Source organism: Electrophorus electricus, chromosome 26, assembly GCF_041902795.1.
Source record: "Electrophorus electricus isolate QZ-2024a chromosome 26, ASM4190279v1, whole genome shotgun sequence".
Lineage (NCBI taxonomy): Eukaryota > Metazoa > Chordata > Actinopteri > Gymnotiformes > Gymnotidae > Electrophorus > Electrophorus electricus.
In genome coordinates this window covers 9,851,525-9,870,380 of record NC_137522.1, presented here as the reverse complement: position 1 = coordinate 9,870,380, position 18,856 = coordinate 9,851,525, and the positions used below count along the sequence as shown (strand labels likewise).

Genomic DNA, 18,856 nt, shown 5'->3' with positions numbered 1-18,856 from the left:
ACGAGGTTGCTGACGTGAGTGAGCCATCTGTCAGTCAGGCATGCTCTGTGTGGGGAATATGTAAGGGATCTATCCACAGGCTCTTAAAACACTAATTTCATAATCCTTTCAGACCCTTAATTGTCCCTTTCACTTTCCCATTCACTCTTTTTCAGTTTGATGAGTCACTGAAAGAAGCATGCTGAATTTACTTCACTTTGGAGATATGATCTTGTGTGCACTTTGGCAATGTTAAAAAAAGTCTTATGAGCAAATGCTTGCTTTTGATCTACACTTAACATGATTGACATTCAAATGAAATGATAATGCTGTTTTTCATAAAAAGCCTTGTGATGGTACAAAAGATGCACTATGCTGCCCCCCCACCCCCTTTCAGCTCCTTCTTTGATTGTAGGAGGTTCTTGTGTAGTCATGGGCTGAACCTAAAAGTGTGAGGATTTTATATTGCACTGCAGCTATTTTGGTCCCTTCTGAGTATAAATGGAAATAAAATAAAGTCTTGTGGAATTGATGGGCACAGTCCACTTTTGCTGTTGCATTATTGTTCTGTGGAAGCTATGCTACATCTCTGATTACCTTCACTTTGAGTCAAACTGATGTCTGTGGCAAAAGTTTGGGGCAGGAAGGTATGCGAGGGAGACTATGGGGCAATCTGACTCACTCTCTGCTAAGCCCACCCAGCAACCTTTGCATTAATACACTTCAGCATGAACATGCAGCTTTTAGTTCCCACGTTCCATCTGCTAAAGAGCATGCTGCTCCAGCACCACGATGCGAGTGTCCTGTACTGCCGTAAAGTGTGCTTCCGGACAGACTAGCGTGGGGTTCGATTTTAGTTTGCTCCAGCAACACTGAGAATGATGTAAGGGTTAAAGAAAAAGCTACGTATTAGAACGTACCGATGAGTTGCTGTGCTCGTTGCATTTTGTGGTGGAGAGACACAAGCCTACTTGCACTAGAATTACAGAAATTTCCGAAGCCAGAATGAAAAAAATCACACAAAAGACTTACACATCTGCAAAACTACTTTAATCAATTTGATTTTTGTATTTAAAAACATGCACCCAGTACACAAGCAGAAGAAGAGTGTTATACATGCCTTATTGTGAAAAGTTTGAGGTTAGAAGTTACATGCTCAAAAAGGAAAGAATGTTCTGTTCCCCACCTCAGACATAGATCAGGGAGATAACAACAAAATAGCAAGAGCAAAAGAGAGTAAAAGAGAGAGAGCGAGAGAGAGAGAGAGAGAGAGAGAGAGAGAGAGAGAGAGAGAGAGAGAGCATGAAATAGTGAGTGAAAGACAGAGAGATTGTGTGTGATGACACATGGGAAGAGCACTACAGGAACTGACATTTTGAGAAGTTTGTGGCAGGCACATTCAAACGCAGACATTCTGACGACGGCCAGCGACTCAGCCCAGCTCTTCCCATTGCCTGCCGATGGACTGCACTCTCCTGAGAGACACCACAGCCAGGAGCTCCTGTGCTCCCCCTGCACTGCCCATGAAACAGCACAGGTAAACCTTCCGATTACCTTCTTATCAGATGTCTCTGTGCCAGAATAACCCTACAGTACTGGTTTGATATGGAATGTTACGAACAAGCTGATATATGTATTGGAAATAAAAGAAATTCTTTTGAGCTCGGTGGAAGATGCACATGGATGTAAGTGCACGATGTGCTTGTGCAGGAGTCAGTCCTCCAGTGCAAGCTCTGTTTCAGACCTGCAGCTGGAAGGAGGAACTTGCGACCTGTCTGGCAACTCTTCTCCTGCCTCGCCTTTCACTGACGTGTTTGCGACACCCACTGACTGCCATGCTGCCCAGTGCCCAATTCATCACTGTGGTGAGAACATGTGTAAGAGCAGTGAAGAAAGGTTCATTTGTTCGGACTGGAAGCATGATGCAGATGTATTCTGACTCAAGTGACTGGGATGTAAATGAAGTGACAGTTGTAGACACACCCTGTTGCCCTGTTTCTGTTTGTGTGTGTGTGTGTGTGTGTGTGTGTGTGTGAAATAAGGGGGGGAAGTAACACCTGAAACCAGACCACGAGACAGACCTCTCATCCACACAGAGTTTGTGCATCAGGGTACTGCACAAGTTCCACCAGATGTCACACGATTTCCATTTCTCATTAACTGTATTCTAGCTGGGATATTGCACTGTTGTGACCTTTATATTTTTATTTTCATATAAATAACTGACCTGCATATTTCTAGTTTCATATAAATAAATGACCTGTCTAGTTATTGATTTTACAGTATAATTCAGTGAATATACGAAGGATATAGCTGATAATTAAGCATTGGTATATATTCCTGTACATCACATGACATTTTCACAATAACCAATTTGGCATTTTTAAGGGCCTTCAGGACATCACAAGGAGCGATTCTTCTCTGACGAAACCCCGCCACCCATTCCTAAGAAGAAGCTTGTAAGGACTCTTTCTCTGCACAACCCTGCCCTGGAGCACTCCAGCCCCTGCTGCTGTAGAAACTCACATTGCGAGGCTAAAGACTACCAAGTTCACCACGCTGGAGAATGGGAGAAAGAGTGCGCCCTCAAGACCCACTATCTCAACCGCTTCGATTTTGAGACACTCGATCATCATCTAGATGTTTCTGGCAGCTTCTACCACCAGGAGCAAGTGTATGCCGGCATCCAGAACAGTTACCTTCAGTTTATGAGGAACACTGTGAGGCACTTGGAGACCATGGTGCTCTTAGATGAACAGGAGGTTGATATGGTGAGGAGACTCCAGCCTGAGGACTGCCTGCTATGTGAGGATGAGCAGCCTATGATGATGGAACAAGAGATTTTCTTCACTGTGATTTTCCCTAAAGTCCCTACTCGGTGTCTCTCTGCAAAGGTGAAACACTTACATAAGCACTTTTTCATTATTAATGCACATAGTCCACTACCATTAAGTGCAGCACATGAGGACGATGTTAAGTAAATGTGTATTCATTGTCCGCAAAAATAAATAAATAAACAAACAAACAATATTATAGATCATGTGCAAAACAGACTTGTACTCAAATGATCCAAAACTTTGTTGCAGTCAGGCACCTTCCTATATTGTACCCCTTAAACCACAAACAGATTGCACGCCCTTATAAGGCAGCCTCCGTGCAGAGCACTCAAACCTCATTGACCTACACTTCCTTTTAAACATCAAGTGTTGTGCAATAAAACTAACAATGTATTACAGAAGGAGAAGTCAACTTATAGATACTGCATACAGTATTTGACAACCCTCAATTCTTTATCAGTCGTTCATATCTGGCATTCCTTTGATTCTTTAAAATTCAGCAGTCTATCATTAACGGGTCTAGTCTGAACAATGGGATGAAGACAACTCAAATGTGTTTGTGTTTTCCATCTCAGGTCAACAGAAAAGGTTCTGTTTTCATGCATTCAAAACCTGTGCCTCATCATCCCAACACTGAGGAGATTATTGCCCATTTTCCACCACAAATGACAAAGGAAAAACTGCAGCTCTCACAAATACCGGCTTCAACAGATCTATCACGAGAGGGCAGCACTGAGCCGTGCCAGGAATCTGACATCACCAAGGGGTGCCCACTACTCTCCTACCTCGAAAGAGGCATTACAGTTTCCATAGTGAGAGATTTTCCTTGGGGAACGCTTGAGGACTTTGTCCAGGAAGGTGTTTCTCTGTACCATTCACGTCCGGATGTGTATGAGAGAAGGCTTTGTCTGCTGATGCTCCAGCTAGTGCAGGGTTTGTGTCATCTGGGAGTTCACGATGGCGAGCACGGTGAGCTGGCTCCACAAAGGATTATGCTGGTATGGAGGAGCACCAGGAACAAAGGACCGGCAAAGAAGGCAGAAGCCCCTGCGGAGCACAAGCGTGTGATGAAAAGGGATTGCCTTCTTAGACACAGCAACGTGGACAAGAACGAAGGGTCAGACGAAGTGCTCTGCGAAAACATAAGTATGAGAAAGGTCCACGTGTCGTGGGGAAGATGGGGTGCGCCACGGGTCGTGATCAGCCAGGCACAGTGCTCTCAAGACCTACCCTCCAAGGAGCTCCAGCTGGGACGTCTGCTGAAGCACTGTCTGCACCAGGACGCGCACACACGTCCATGTACCCAGTACACACCTGGTCTGCGTCACCTGATCCAGCAGCTTACTAGCGAGACTCCCGGACTTCAAGTGGCTGACACAGCAGGTGTTCTTCAGGCTGTACTGTGGGGCCCCCCAGCTGGACTTTTTGAGAGGAACCAAGCAAGCACTGCCACAGTTCTTAACTGGCTGATGGTGAAGCGCTCACTGCTGGTGTTGAAGCTGGCAGAGAAGGGACTGTTATTACCTCAGAGTGGCTTAGATTGGGAGGATTATCTCTGCCTGCAGTACCTCTCCTCTACAGATCCTGAAGCTGTACTAGAGACAGCAGTACAACTGGGCTTCTGCAACACTGTCACAACTACTAAAATGGCAAATACCAACACAAAAGTGTAACTGTTGATAGAAAGCTGTATAATGTATAGCAGTGCTTTCAAATAAGAGTATCAAATGGAGGTCCAAAGTTTTCACCACACAAAAACATCTATGCAGTTTAACACATTTCACTTTTCATTTTTGATCCATTTCTCTGCTCTGAAGTGTTTTACTTATCATGTAACTAGGCATCACTTATGCATTTGCTTCTTGCACATTTAAGCATCCGGAACAAACAGATTTCATAGGAATTTGTTTGCAGAACACATTTTATGCAATTAAGCAACATAGCCTTGGTATGGAGGATTATGGTTATTTTCACCATGTGCTGCAATACCTACTTATATTGGATTTTGACAAGTATTGATGTTAATTTGTCTGTTAGCAAAATTAAAATGTGTCCAAAATCAGTGCCAAATCCCAGATTTAAAAAAAACACACACACACAACCCCTCCCCACCCAACACAAACTTGATTCATTTTACTTACTGGAGTCTGGCAAAACGTACACTCAAAGCTGATGGTTGCCTTGAGGTGATTTTAAGATTTGATTTAAAGTCAGCCATGCTCCTACTTCAGGGAACACCCACAGGGGAAAAAGCATACATGGACAACTGATTTGTAAACAAGTAAAATTAAACCACTGCACAGGGTGAGCTCATTTATTCTGCACAACATGCAGATCAGGCCAACCAAATGTGGATCAACAAAATCCTCAAAGATTCATGCACACAGAAACCCAACAAACAGGACAACTCAAGAAATAGCACTGGAAACAAAACTACTTACATAACTTTCAAGGCATGGAAACTTTAGCCATAAATATTACACTCTAAAGAGCAATATATGGAAATGGAAGAGAAGAACCAGCTATAAACAATTACTTTAGATCAACCCACCAGAATGATTTACGGCCTAATGATTACAGTGGAAAAAGTCTGGCTTACATTAGTGCAAATACCACTGAAATACAGCACAAACTGGGAGAACCACTGAAGAGTAATTCACATGTAACGTCAATGCAGTACGTTAAGATTTTGTATTCTTTTAATGATGACAAATTTGAGCGAATGAGCACAAAATCACTTAAGAATGGGATTAATAAGCATTAGTCATCGTCGTCCGAGTCTCTTTCAATGCTGTAAGCCATGAAGAAAGCGTCAGGGCGGGCCGGGACGAGGGAATGACCCGGTCTCACAATCTCAAAGCCCAGGAAACTGAACGTTCGCAGTAGCGATGCTGTGAAGAGACGCAGGAATCGTAAAGTCGCAGCTTACAGCAAAAGCCACCAAGAGGGGCAAGGCTGAGAGAACTTACCTCTATCGTCACGGTTCTTTTGAAAGCAAATGAACACATGATCAACCTGAAGCTTCTCTTCTGCAAATTCTAGCAAGAGAGCAAAACTGCAAGACAATGACAGGACAATTAGGGAGCAACTTAAAAATACAACATTGTAACAAACGTTACCCATACGGGCATTTTAACTGCATACAACCATTATGAAATCCATGAGCCTTCAGTTATTCTAAATAAACACATCTTTAAATCGTGGCCAAAAATCCAATTTTTCCCTTTTACTGATCAATAAAGTATATCCACATACAAATATCAAGGAAAAAAATTAAAAATAAATTTGTGATTGGGCACTCCCAACTGTCCAAGACACCCCCCCCCACCCTCCAAGCAGAGGACATTGGCTTTAAGAAACAAGCAGGGTGTGGTGAAACTGGAAGCTTGCACACTGCACACCTGTCTTTGCTGCCTTCAGGAAGAGCTCCAGGGGGGATCTCGATGTAAAGCTTGTCCCCAGTCAGCGCCCCCCTCCACACTAGTGGCTTTGCTTCAGAGCAGCGCCGCTCAAAGAGCAAAAAACGGACACGGCTGTTCAAGGGGGGAGGCTCCTCAAGAACCAGCAATTGAGCATCCTATTGCATTAGGGGAAAACGGGTGTTCAGCAGCTTCATCTACAACGGTGAGTGGCCCAGTAACCAGAGCCCAGTAACCATTGGATGGTGACTGTACAGCTGAACACATGTAGCACAAATGATTCCAGAGCCACTCAGATTGACATGAAGCAACACGCACAGCTTCTGTGGGTTTGGATGTTCAACCTTATTTCCTTCAATCATTTGACAGGTCTGTGAACTTTGAATATGTTGAAAACCCAACTTGCCTAGCATTACATAATTAACTAGTACTAGTGTAGTGTACTTATGGGTTTCAATGTACTGCCATGTTTTATAGCTTAGCTTTAAGAATTAGACCTGGCAGTAAAAAGAGGGAGAAAAAAAAAAAAAACTGACTTCAACTGTAAGTGATCAAAGTTCTGTTCTACACCCACATATTCTCAAGCAAGTCCAAAATAGACAGGAGAAACTTACAGAAAAGAATAGCTTAGCTGAAAGATTGTGATCCCTCTGATCGTTCCCTCGCCCACCTGGGATCTTCAGGGGTGGGAGAGGGGCATCAGGAACACCACAGAGGCCCTGGACACGGGTTACTGCAACACCGGGGGCAACGGCAGGGACTGTAGAACAGCAACAGGAGTTGGAAACATCCACAGGCCACCGTAGTCGTGCTATGCTCTGACTAAAGTTAGACCTCAAAGAAAATAACCTGACAAGTGTGTGAATTTATTTATAAAAATAAACAGGAATATCAACCATTAGTGCCAATTCTCAGTACTAAAGCAAGTATAGACCTACTGATCATTGGTCATTGTACTTTTTGTTCCAAACTAGATCTGCTCAAACTACTTCATAGAAAAGAATTGATTAAATCTCCTTTTAACAAGTTAGATAAACATGTTAACGTATATCCAAGACAACACAGCGACTGAACATGTGTGCCAGCCAAAAAGGGTGCACGGGAGGTTAAACACGTCTCTAAAGTCCGGGATGTGCCCGCCGCAGAACGCCCGTTCTTTTTTTTTTTTATTCAGATAGCTCTCAAGGTTGTATGTAACGGATTCGGATTTGTGCCGTCATGTAAACACCTAAAATGAAAGTGATTCAATGATGCTCGCTCAAGGATGTTACATTAACGAAGGCTTAACTCCTCTCAAAACAGTAAAGTCTTGCGTCAATATGACGTAGAGACTCAACACGTAGGACGTCTGCATTACGCAAAGTCGTTAGCTAGCTAACTAGCAGCAATAACGTATGTGGTCTGGCTAGTATGTAGTCTTGCGTATTATTAATAACTAGTCTCCCAACTTTATGATTAATTTCCACGATGTTAAACGTTTGCAAAAATGTACCAAATCATGGGATAACGCTAACTAGCATAACCTAATTAGCTATCTTAGCCTTATCTACACCAGCGCCTTGGCTAACCCAACTCTTAGCGCTCTGATGGAAGGTCAAAAAAAATATAGCTACTTACTAAACTAATAGGAACTGTACAAATTAGTTGAACCAACACTCAGGGTGGCTCTTAAGCAAGGAACTGCATTTATTATCCATGAATGTTCGCTGGACAAGATCCAGGAAGGCTTTTTCCATACAAGGCCGCAAAGCTAGCAAGCTAGCTAACGTTAGCATAACATGTCAGATGAACTAGCTAGATTAAAACTCACATACCTTTCGATCTCGGGTTTATTACAGCTCATTTCGACTACTGGCATCTTAGATATATTTCTCTCTTTTTCTCTGACAAAACAGTGGCTATTCAGGATCGTCTGTAGGTTGGATTTAACCATCCGGCCAACGTCAAGGCCCGCAACTCCTCGTCCTTTCTTGGCTGAATATGTTCCCTGCTATCCGCCTCCAGCAGTATTTATAGTCTTCTAGAATGATGGGTGTGGCTATCACGGACGACAGCGCTTCCATTAACCAATGGCAAACAAATGAAAATCTACTGATTACTGTAGATGTAATTTGTAATACTGTAGATGTAATTTGTTTGTTATGGTGTGGTTAGTTCATTGGTCTCCCAAAATAAAATAAAATCATTTGACATATAACACGTAATAAAAGATAGAAGATATTATCAAATGGACTGGTAATTAATTTGTATTTAGATGAATAATTAAATCATATGCACTAAATACAAGCAAATTGGCTTAAATTGTCTTCAAAGATCCCTGATGTACCACATTTTTCATTTAAAATATTGCATTAGATATAAATTTCTAAATGATCAAATAGAGAATGACAGGAACAGTTTATAGTTATCCCTATTCTAGTACACCTGACTAAACTATTTATTTATTTACAATTTTCTTCATGAGCTAAATTAGCCATTTGAGCAAGGTACACATTGTTCTAAAGCTTAATCTCAGCAGTTAGGTGAAGATTCATCTACACTGCTCAGTGATGCTTCTACTGAGTCTGCCTTCAGTAACATGCTTCCTTTTATTTTGTAATAATCATCTTTCAGCTGTGCCTGTCAGTCAAGGACACATGTCTGATGCAGAACATGAGACGTGATGTTCCAAGTCTGAAATCAATCTCTGTTCTTTCCCTGACTACACATATTATGTCAGGTAAGACCTAGAGTTATATTCACATGAAGACGATTATTACTTTTGGCATTTTTTAACTAGTCTTAATACGTTACATGTAGTGTATCTTATTCGACTTCTCAGGTTCAACCTAATGTCTATTTTAAGCCATGTTATAAGTGCCGTGTTCCTCATGCAAATAGTGTGTGCTGTTTATGTTACTGTATATGTATTGCAACTAGGCACATGGAACAAATTTGTTTAAATGTCTGTGACTTCATGCTGCTCTCATTTGTGATTACTCTGCTGCTATTGCTACTGCTTTAAAGTCATGTTGAACCATGTTCCACATCATTTTAAACATTAGCCAGCTTTTAAAAAGCTAATTTTTGTGCTTTCTAACACAGCCTTCTTTGTTCTTCCCAAAGGAACACTTCTTTGATTGAGAACAGATCACTAGAGAAAGTTTGTATCCCCGCGATAGACCACTATCCACTGCTATTCCAATAGCTCGCTAATTCAATGTTATGCATTATTAATTAATAAATCATATCACAACAGTAATTCTAGCACTTCTCATGTTCAAAGCGATCATGTCTGAAAGTGACAGTTTCTATCACTCACAATCATATTCATAAAGTGGTTTAAGGTGCAATCGAACCCTTTTATGCTGTAGTGAAATACCGCCGGATGCTGCCTGTTAAGTCTTTGCGGGATGTAGAAAACCCATGGAAAGGAATCACTCTGAACCGCTGCATCCTGTTAACTATGGCCATTGTAGTGGTCAGCTCTGCAGTCAAAATGGTACAAGGTGAGCGATTTGATCACGATGATTACCTTTCTGCATCTGCAAAATTCGTTTTGTCGTCCAGCAGAAAAATTAGTTTTTGTATGGACTTATTTAGCACTCTTATGCATTTCAGAGACACTGGAGCCTTTTTTTGAGGCAGTGGAAGAGGTAGAAGAGTCAAATGTCCAGGATGGGGACACACTAGATGAGGTGTCAGGGAGTTTCTTCATTACTGTGGAATATATAGTGGCCTCAGAAATTATATTATATTATATATATATATATATATATATATATATATATATATATATATATATATGACAAATCCACTGTATCCTTCCCCTAGTCTAAAGGTTCTTGGTGGGGAAGCCTAGCATTTTGGAACTTGAGAAGAGAGGATGAAAATGACCAGTTTGGGAAGAGACAACCTGGAGCAAAGCCCAGAGGGATCCGGAAGAGTGAAATGCCAAGGAAAGGACTCCTAAAGGAACGGAATTAGCTGAGTTGCTAGGTGGGAGGCTGAGGGAAAACAGTAAACAAATAAAAAATGTGTGTGGATGAAAATTGAATTATGAGTGCATCCTATTTATTTAGTTTTTATATAATGAATGTTATGCATTAAAATTATATGATTTTTAAATATTTGTTTGCAAATATCAAAATGACATTTTATACACGTTAACAATTTCAGTAACACCCTTGGTGTCTGGAGGGCCAAACCTAACATTTACAGTTATGTGGAAAATAATAGCAGTCTAACATCACTAATGTATTTAGTTACTGATTTTGTCAGAAAAGATAATACAACATGGGGAAGATTCATGACTAGGAGTAGCGGAGTAATGGGCAGCCGACAGAATCAACAGTTTTGACAGGCACGCTGCTAATCGGCTGTAACTGACTCATTTAATGAAAGGGGCATGTTCAAATTAATAGCAGAGTGGAGTTCAATTAGTGAGGTCATTCCTTCTATGAAGAACCAGGTGTCAATTATGGCCCTTATGTAAAGGAGGAGGGCAGCAAATGTTGTACCTGCTGGTTTTAGCCTTTGCTCAGTGAGTACAATGGGTCGTTCCAAGAAATTCTTTGATCAAGAAGTTGATTGGAGAGGGGAAAACATAAAAAAAAACTGCAGAAAATAATTGGCTACTCAGCTAAAATGATCTCACATGCTTTAAAATGGCAAACAAAACCCAAAACACGTGGTAGGAAAAGAAGTACTACCATCCGCATAGATCATAGGATAAGAAGATTGGCAGAGTAGCATCCAATGATCAGCTCCAGGGAAATCAAAGATGATCTTCAGTTACCTGTGAGTACTGCAACAATCAGAAGACACCTACGTGAAGCCAAACTATTTGCAAGAAACCCTCGTAAAGTACCATTGCTGAAAAAAATACATGTTGAAAAGGTTACAGTTTGCCAAAGAACATATTGACTAGCCTAAAGAGAAGTGGCACAACATTCTATGGACAGATGAGAGCAAGATTGTTCTTATTGGGTCTAAAGGCCACAGACAGTTTGTGAGACGACCCATAAAGACTGAATTCAAGTCACAGTACACCGTGAAGATTGTAAAACATGGAGGTGCAAGCGTAATGGTTTGGGGATGTTTCTCATACTTTGGAGTCGTACCCATTTAGCGCATACCAGGCACCATGGACCAGTTTGAATATATCAGAATACTGGAAAATGTCATGTTGCCTTTTGCTGAAGAATAAATGCCCATGAAATGGGTGTTTCAGAAGGACAACGACCCCAAACACACTAGCAAGTGGGCAACGTCCTGGTTCGAGACCAACAAGATTGATGTTATGAAGTTGCCAGCCCAATCCCCAGACCTCAATGCGATTGAGAATTTGTGGAGTGACATCAAAAATGTTTTTGATGCAAAACCCAAGAACTGTGGCATGTAGTCCAGTCAGCTTGGGCTGGACTATCTGTTCACAGGTGTCAGATGTTAGTTGACTCCATGCCACACAGAAATAAAGGTTATACAACTAAATATTAGTTCAGTTATAAACAGAAAAGCTAAATCTGTAAACATCTTTCAGTTTACACTGTAAATATTCGAGTTTGTAAATGAAAATGAAGACGCTGCTATTTTTTTGAACAGCCCATTATTCTTTTTTTCTTCATTTTCAGTTTAAAAATTTGTTTCATTCATGTTTTCATTTGGAATTGAATGTGCAGTGCTCCCAGTGCCTTTGTGCATATGGAAATACATGCTATTATGAGGACTGAGCTTTTTCTCAGTTGCACATAACTCTACATAACAAGGGCCCCACTTTGGGCCCTTGGGAAGAACACAAACATGCATTTGGATGTGCGTTACGAGCTGAGAGAAAAAGCAAATTTTCACTATGACAAAACACAAAGCACTTGACTACAGAGACACATGTAGTTCACCTGGCAGAACATGTAAATGTGAATACAAGTGTTCAATACACGTGCAATCGTTTGAGTGTTATTCCCAAAAACACGTGACAAATGGAACATTTTAAATGGTGTTATCTTGCCTATATTAACATTTATCATGCATTAATTACTCAAATAAAGCAGGCTTTATGAATTTATTATATTCAAATAGACAAAATTTGAAAAAAAAAACAAATGCTGACAACACAGCTTCGATGCTATAAGGGTTTTCATCCAAACACAAACACATTAGAAGCATAAAATATTTACAGTTGAAATGAATGAGCTTAACATAAACGTATGACTTTTATGGCGTCTCACGGTAGACTTGCTTAGCCGATTTGATATGTGGCCTAAGAATGTGTGATATTAGTCAAACCTTTTGAAAAGCCTAACTAAGAGTCTTTATGGGTGTCTACATCATAAACTTCACGTAAAATTGCTGGATGTGTATCTTTATTTATTCACTTTCTAAGGAAGAGAATCACAGACACTACATGGTGAATAACCTGTCATCCTTTGCATTAAATGGGACCACTGGTACAAACAAGGACTATGCATGAATGTTGATTTTTTTTTTTTGCGGGGTTGTGAGACTACATCCTTATTGACACACGCAGCATATGCTGCATGCAACATCACACTCCAGCATGTTGCATTCGGTTACAAGAAAAATGCACAAACACAACACAGGCTGATCTGTGGTTCTAAAAGAACATATGTGTATATATAATACAGTTCTACAGTAACCACACCGTCAACGGCACCCGCACCTCTTGGCCACCATGTTGGTCTTGTAAGTGATGAGGGTTCCTTCACTGTCCAGCTCGATCACGCACAGGTCCTCGTAATCCACAGGCACACAGCAGAGTCTGCGGCTCAGAGGCTGGCCGCTCTGCACCTGAGCGTTGAGCAGCATGGCGTGATTGTTTTCGTTGATCAATGGGAAACCGCATGCTCCTTCGCAGTTGTTGATGTTAGCCATGCGAGGTTCTAAAAAGTACCTCTCCAGGTTCACGGTGAGGCTCTGCAGGCGACATTGACTGGGCCCTGTTGGGGCATCCTGACCAGCCCGGGCTGCCCGCTGTGCCCTCTCCACTGCCCAGGTGCCCAGCACTGCCTGTAAGGCCTTGAGCAGCAACAGGGCCCTGTACGGGACTTCACTGGGGTTTCCCAACCCTTTACATACGAGAGAAGAGTTTTAGCTACTAACCACAAATGTTATCCTACTGCTTTTAGGAAAATCATCAGGATCAAATTTGGTAGCAATTTACAATCGCATAAAAGGTCAAATGATCACCTGTTTCAGCTCCTCCTCTGTTGTCAGGAAAAGCAGTTAGTTTCGTGAGAGTCTGCAGCCTGTCCATCACACTCCGCTCAGCTTTCTCCAGCCGCACCTGGGCTAAAGCCTCATCTAGACGCAATCTGAGCAGGGAGAGCAACGACAGGCTTAGGTCCAACTCCACCCGGTGGGTCCAAAGCCCCACACCCTGCTGGGGGAAGGAGAACATGGTTGGGCCGGAGGAGTTGACCAGCTCGAGAAGAAGAGACTCGCTCGTAGACGCTCCAAGAGTTAGAGGAGGCAGAGAGTGAAGGACGCCCCAGGCAGCTGGAGTAGACACATCCTGTGGCCGTGGAGGATTTCTCTGAGCGAGGACTTCATTTAAGAACTTCTGTAGCTCACTCAGGAAGTGGAACGTTCTGAAAGTGGGAAGTAGATCATGTGACAATCTCTGTTCATGAGGTGTTCTGAAGCAAAGAGATGTATTACTGAAAAAATAATCCATTTTAAAGCTGTAAAAACATTGACATACACACACATACATACACACACACACACACACACATATATATACATACACACACACATACATATATACACACACACACACACACACACACACACACATACATATATATATATATATACATATATATATATATATATATATATATATATATATATATATATAAAAATGTGTGTGTATGCATGCTCAGGAACATACCCACTTGAATGCTGTGCTCCTTCACTGTTGGTTGCGTGTTGAAAGAAAAGAACCACTGGACCAAGTTTAATGTCAGACCTGTTCTTTCTCACCATGAATGTTTGAAGCTCAGACAAGCCCATTTTTTGTTCTAAAAACAGCATGGGCAGTTACATATTACACATCAAAATAACTACTAGAAAAATCACTAGAATATTAAGCACAGGAAAAATGGACTCACCATTACCATTCTGAGGCTCCACTACAATCTTCAGTTTTACATGGTCATGACTGAAGCCTGTTGCCTGGCCACCTGTCAGAACCAGGAACTGTGCACTTGTAGAAACACACACCGTCTGGGGGGGGGAGGGGGGCACATGAGACTCTAATAACAATGTCTCAACCACCAGCATAATGAGTATCATCACTGAAGTAACCTGCTTGTTTGGCTGTAGGGCGGGACTGCTGAATTTTAGGTTAAACTCTCCCACATTAATGCGGCCCACAAAGAAGAGAAGAAGGGTGGAATCCAGAGTGGCTTGGTAGTCCTTGTGATGTTTTGCTAGGTGGAGAGTTAGTGTGAAGTCCCCATCCTCATCAACCTCCCAATGCTCTTTAAAAAAACAAAACAAAACAAAAAAAAAAAACGCACGCGCGTGCACGCACACACACACACACACACACACACACACAAATGAGTATAGCAGTCCTATAATGCCTCTAACCTAATATCAAAGTTGGAGATTTGGAAGTTTATTTCATTTTATTTTTAATTCATTGGCAACATTTTATGTACAGTCTTATCCAGAGCAATGTATATATTAATCAGTATAACAGTATTTGTGCTCTCTAGGCATCAAACCTTAGTGTTACTAGCACCATGTGTCACCTGCTCTACCAATGAGCTGTAGGAGCTAGAAGCTGGAAATGCATCTTCATTTGAGGATTAAATTAGATCATTGGTACCTTTTTTAGTGTGCAAAAATCCCAGCCTACGATTTTCCTTGTGCTCCTTCTTACTTAGCATGAACAGTGACGGAAACTGGGAACGCTGTACGCCATCAAAATGGGAACACATTCCAAATTGAGAAAATTCCTCCTTCCCCGGCTCCGGCTCCTTGCTCCGGGCATCGCGCAGGGCGAGCAGGAAGTCACCCAGTGCATCAGTGTGATGTTGTTGCTCATTGAGACACAGAGCATCTCCCATGAGACACTGCAAGGGAGCGAGAACAGACGCAGGGGGCCGTCCATAGGGCACGTGTCCTTTGTTGCTCTCTCCTTCACCTCCATTTTCTCCTGAATGGGCTTGCCAATCACATCAGAGGGGCTAATAAATACAATGCAGAGACCTATTTTATGCAAACCATAATTCCAAATTAATCTGAACCAGATCAAGATCTACCGTGCTCAGGTTCACTGACGGTGATCCACTGCTGGAGAGAACAGGAAAAGACAGGTGTCCGAAGTTTGGAAGGGACTGACCTGGTCGTAGCTGGGCTGGTAGGAGGTCCGGGTTCGCATCCAGCTCTCTCTCTGCAGTACTAAGTGCCCCTGAGACCACAGTCACCTGCAGTAGTAGCAACAGCCAAAGACCAGTCTGCTCATCCATGTCCTGCTAGTCACAGCAGTGTCAGGCGCTTGTTTTGGGGTGGGTGAGCTATGGAAAAGTTGTTTTATACGCAAGCCCTGCGTTCCTGAAGGGAAAGCCAACTGCCAAGATAGCTTCCCAGCCTCAGCGTCCTTGGAGAGGCTTTGATGTGTGTGGTCGTTGTTTCAGCAAGAGGATTGGAGTAGGCTGTAAATGTGGAGAAACAGAATATCATGCCTTGATAGGCTAAGGTTAGGGAAATGTGTAGCCAAAAACAGACAATGGATTACTGTCCTGAGGCCAGACACCCCTGCCGAGTTAAATATGAGGTTGATAGCTGGTGTTGACAACAAGGAATGAGGTGGTAGGGGCACCAAATAAACTTTTGTTAGCTGAAACAATGCATCTTTGTTCATTACATTTCATTTCACCCATTTAGAAACGTTATTTGCAGTTTTTTTTCTGTCACATTAGGTTTCTGGTCCAATGGCCATTTTGTTAATATTTGGGCACATATCATCAATTTAAGCAAAGTATTATGTATCAGACAAAAGGAGAATCAGGTGAGTAAAATTCCACACTGCTGTGGAACACACCTGTTTGCTGTTTGCCTGAGCTTTTTAACAGGACATTGCAGTTGTAAAACTAACTGTGTACAGCTGAGCTCCCCAGTAGACACACAGCTGCAAATATTTTGAAGATTTTCAAGGTCTCAGTAGGTCTGGCAAGCTAGGTGTCAGACCAGTCCCATAAAAGATAAGGCCGGACCACAAGTGCATGACTGAAGAGTCACAAATGAATAACACGTCATTGCTAGGGTCTTAACCTTTTCTAACATTCCTTTAAAGGGCAAACGTTTCCTTAAATTCTGTAGAACAAAACTCATTTGAACTATTTATAATTAAAGGGTTCCCTTTGGTCATTAGCATTCAGTATTTGTTCGGTTTAATGCAGAACTGGAAACCACTGAGTACATATACTCCAATGGGAGATCAGTAAACATTTTACTGAAAATAAAAAGATTTTCCCAACTCTTTCACAAATATTCCAGAGTGAAGAGGGAAGACAGGCAGTTTCTCAAAACATTCAGGCCCCTTTTCGGTCAAGGCTGAGATACGATATGAACATTCTGTACTCTTCTGAAGTGACAACACAAAACAGTTCATTTAGTATAACTGTTTCACCTTCATGTGCACATCAAATTTCCAAACTTCCATTTGATGACATAATGCAACCATCATTTGTATTAAGTTTCATACAATAGCTTAACAGATCTTTAACTATAACTATCTTTAATTATATTAAAAGTTGGCCTTTAATAACCTATTGTTTTTAACTCCCAAAAGGTAATCCCCAATTCCCCGAATACTGTCTGTGAACTTGTTAACATTAAACAAGATAAAAAGGGAATTCTCCAAAGGACAGACACGTGAGAATGAATCAAGCAATGAAGCCAGGATTTATTTTTTATTAGAAACACTTTATTAAGTTAACAAAAGCTGAGTCAAAAGATTTTAGTCTTAATTTAAAACAGCTGCTCAAGTTCATTTGATAAAAGAACCAGCACCAAAGACAGCAATAGGAGAAGAATATTGGTGAAAACTTATTGCACCATCATTCTATCTTGTACTCTGTGAAGAATAGAATGGAAGTAAATGTTTAATTCATTGAATATAACGGTAATGCAACTGCTTTACAATTTCTTTACATGTATCTACGATAATCTTTATGATTTAGTGTGAAGGGACAGGTAGGCATAGAGTATGCACATGTACGCAGTAGGAGAAGGCTGGCCGACACTGTGACTGCATGAGAAAGCAAGTCTCCATTACCCATCAAAGCAAGGCTAAAAACTGTAGGGGAGGGGGGGATGAATTGGCATTTGGTAACCATTGACAAGCCAGCTAACATTTATACCCTTCCCTTTAGGTTTTAAACACTGTCTATTAAGCCAAACAATAAGCAATCTTCCTGAGACTACAGAGGGATCTAAATGTATCCTTAGAGTTCACTCTACTATTACAAACACATGCCAATAGAAGTTGCCTTTAAAATGTATGACTCTAATCTTGCACATGTACCTGAGTAAATACATAACTACCCTAATGAACTGTGGTATTACTAAGAGTTACAGAGACCAAAACTGACACCTTTTCCACACAGCTTCATGTGAATCTTGAGAGCAGCTAAATGGTATTTTCACCCTCACAAAGCTGTCAGTAAGTAGGAGCAGTTCAGATGTCACAGAAACAAGCAAAGCTTGTACTGGAGTTTATTAAACATCTCACCCCTTTTTAGCACACTGTGAAAAATGTATCAATTCATAGCTGCATTATCCTTGTTTAAAGTGAAGGAGAGCACCTTATTTACTGGTCAAAAGTGTATTAAAACCATCTGGATTTCATGTCATAATAAAAGCATCATCAATAAACAGTTGCAAAGATATCAAACACAAACAGGCAATTGAAACAGGTAACATTAACAAAGACTTTTTTTATATATATGTATATATATTTAGACAGACCTTTTCAGTGCTGGTAACAATGTAACAATGAACTTGTCTTCTCTGGTCATACATTATGTCCTCACTTCACAGAGAACGATCATTACACATTTCTAATTAACACACTGTAGTCTATTCAACAGCATTGTGACTATAAAGCTTAAGTGAGGCTGATCTCTCCTTGATCTCACACCCCCACACACACCCCAACGGAGAACATGCACACAAAACAATGAGAAATAAACCTGCACTCGTCTGGCGCTTCCGACACCAATCAGGTAGGCTGCCAGTGCTTCTCAAAGCCTCTCTCTCACTGAATGCTGGGCCATCTCTCCAACCGGCCACATCAGTGAAGTTCGGCTTCATTACAAACGACACCATAGGCTCAAACTCTGGAATGATATGCCAGCAGTTACAAAAAGCTCTCAGACAAGTGTTGAGCTTTTCATTCCTACGGTCTGAGCAGCACCAGTTTCACTTAACGTGAAGCGCCACAACAGATTCTGTCTCATCAGACTACACCCAGAGAGGGAGGCAATGGCCTCAGCAGACAGCTGGCTGCTTTTCAACAGCTCACCCAAAACAAAACAAAACACTTAAGAAAGAAAGGGAACGATGCCATACAGGCATAATAGCACCAGCCAACAAAATGAAATCAAA

The 18,856-nt window shown here is 41.5% G+C and overlaps 3 protein-coding genes and 1 long non-coding RNA gene across 8 annotated transcripts; 2 read left to right on the top strand and 2 right to left on the bottom strand.

Annotated features, from left to right (window-relative positions):
- Positions 1–1,377: 1,377 nt before the first annotated feature.
- Positions 1,378–4,878, top strand: peak3 (PEAK family member 3). 3 transcript variants are annotated; one of them, XM_027018132.3, is made up of 5 exons: positions 1,378–1,516; positions 1,690–1,844; positions 2,022–2,090; positions 2,368–2,873; positions 3,392–4,878. In XM_027018132.3, the coding sequence occupies exons 1-5, from the start codon at positions 1,440–1,442 to the stop codon at positions 4,487–4,489; spliced, it is 1,905 nt and encodes a 634-aa protein (XP_026873933.2). In that variant the 5' UTR covers positions 1,378–1,439; the 3' UTR covers positions 4,490–4,878. The 3 variants fall into 3 exon arrangements, with proteins under 3 accessions (XP_026873933.2, XP_081564552.1, XP_026873936.2); XM_081708426.1 differs by having other exon boundaries at positions 1,690–1,856; XM_027018135.3 differs by lacking the exon at positions 2,022–2,090.
- Positions 4,879–5,116: 238 nt separating this feature from the next.
- Positions 5,117–8,236, bottom strand: oaz1a (ornithine decarboxylase antizyme 1a). Its single transcript, XM_027018136.3, is given in 6 exon segments — positions 5,117–5,707; positions 5,786–5,871; positions 6,218–6,393; positions 6,850–6,936; positions 6,938–6,995; positions 8,050–8,236. Coding segments are annotated over 6 exon segments (657 nt in total). The 5' UTR covers positions 8,169–8,236; the 3' UTR covers positions 5,117–5,576.
- Positions 8,237–8,830: 594 nt separating this feature from the next.
- On the top strand, positions 8,831–10,271 carry LOC113582399 (uncharacterized). Its single transcript, XR_003411158.3, has 5 exons — positions 8,831–8,954; positions 9,341–9,377; positions 9,589–9,723; positions 9,836–9,912; positions 10,049–10,271. It is a non-coding gene; the product is annotated as an uncharacterized LOC113582399 (long non-coding RNA).
- Positions 10,272–12,260: 1,989 nt separating this feature from the next.
- Positions 12,261–17,003, bottom strand: amh (anti-Mullerian hormone). 3 transcript variants are annotated; one of them, XM_035523263.2, is made up of 7 exons: positions 15,588–17,003; positions 15,072–15,410; positions 14,543–14,718; positions 14,347–14,461; positions 14,127–14,256; positions 13,421–13,821; positions 12,261–13,299 (listed from the first exon to the last, which is right to left on the bottom strand). In XM_035523263.2, the coding sequence occupies exons 1-7, from the start codon at positions 15,712–15,714 to the stop codon at positions 12,878–12,880; spliced, it is 1,710 nt and encodes a 569-aa protein (XP_035379156.2). In that variant the 5' UTR covers positions 15,715–17,003; the 3' UTR covers positions 12,261–12,877. The 3 variants fall into 3 exon arrangements, with proteins under 3 accessions (XP_035379156.2, XP_081564522.1, XP_081564523.1); XM_081708396.1 differs by having other exon boundaries at positions 14,353–14,461; XM_081708397.1 differs by having other exon boundaries at positions 15,072–15,401.
- Between the last annotated feature and the right edge of the window lie 1,853 nt (positions 17,004–18,856).

Coding starts and splice junctions, on each gene's coding strand:
- peak3 (XM_081708426.1), top strand. CDS start 1,440: ATGGACTGCACTCTCCTGAGAGACACCACAGCCAGGAGCTCCTGTGCT. Junction 1,517..1,689: donor CTGCCCATGAAACAGCACAG/GTAAACCTTCCG, acceptor GTGCTTGTGCAG/GAGTCAGTCCTCCAGTGCAA. Junction 1,857..2,021: donor TCACTGTGGTGAGAACATGT/GTAAGAGCAGTG, acceptor GTGTGAAATAAG/GGGGGGAAGTAACACCTGAA.
- amh (XM_035523263.2), bottom strand. CDS start 15,714: ATGGATGAGCAGACTGGTCTTTGGCTGTTGCTACTACTGCAGGTGACT. Junction 14,257..14,346: donor GGAGCCTCAGAATGGTAATG/GTGAGTCCATTT, acceptor TGCTGTTTTTAG/AACAAAAAATGGGCTTGTCT. Junction 13,822..14,126: donor GGAGCACAGCATTCAAGTGG/GTATGTTCCTGA, acceptor TCCCACTTTCAG/AACGTTCCACTTCCTGAGTG.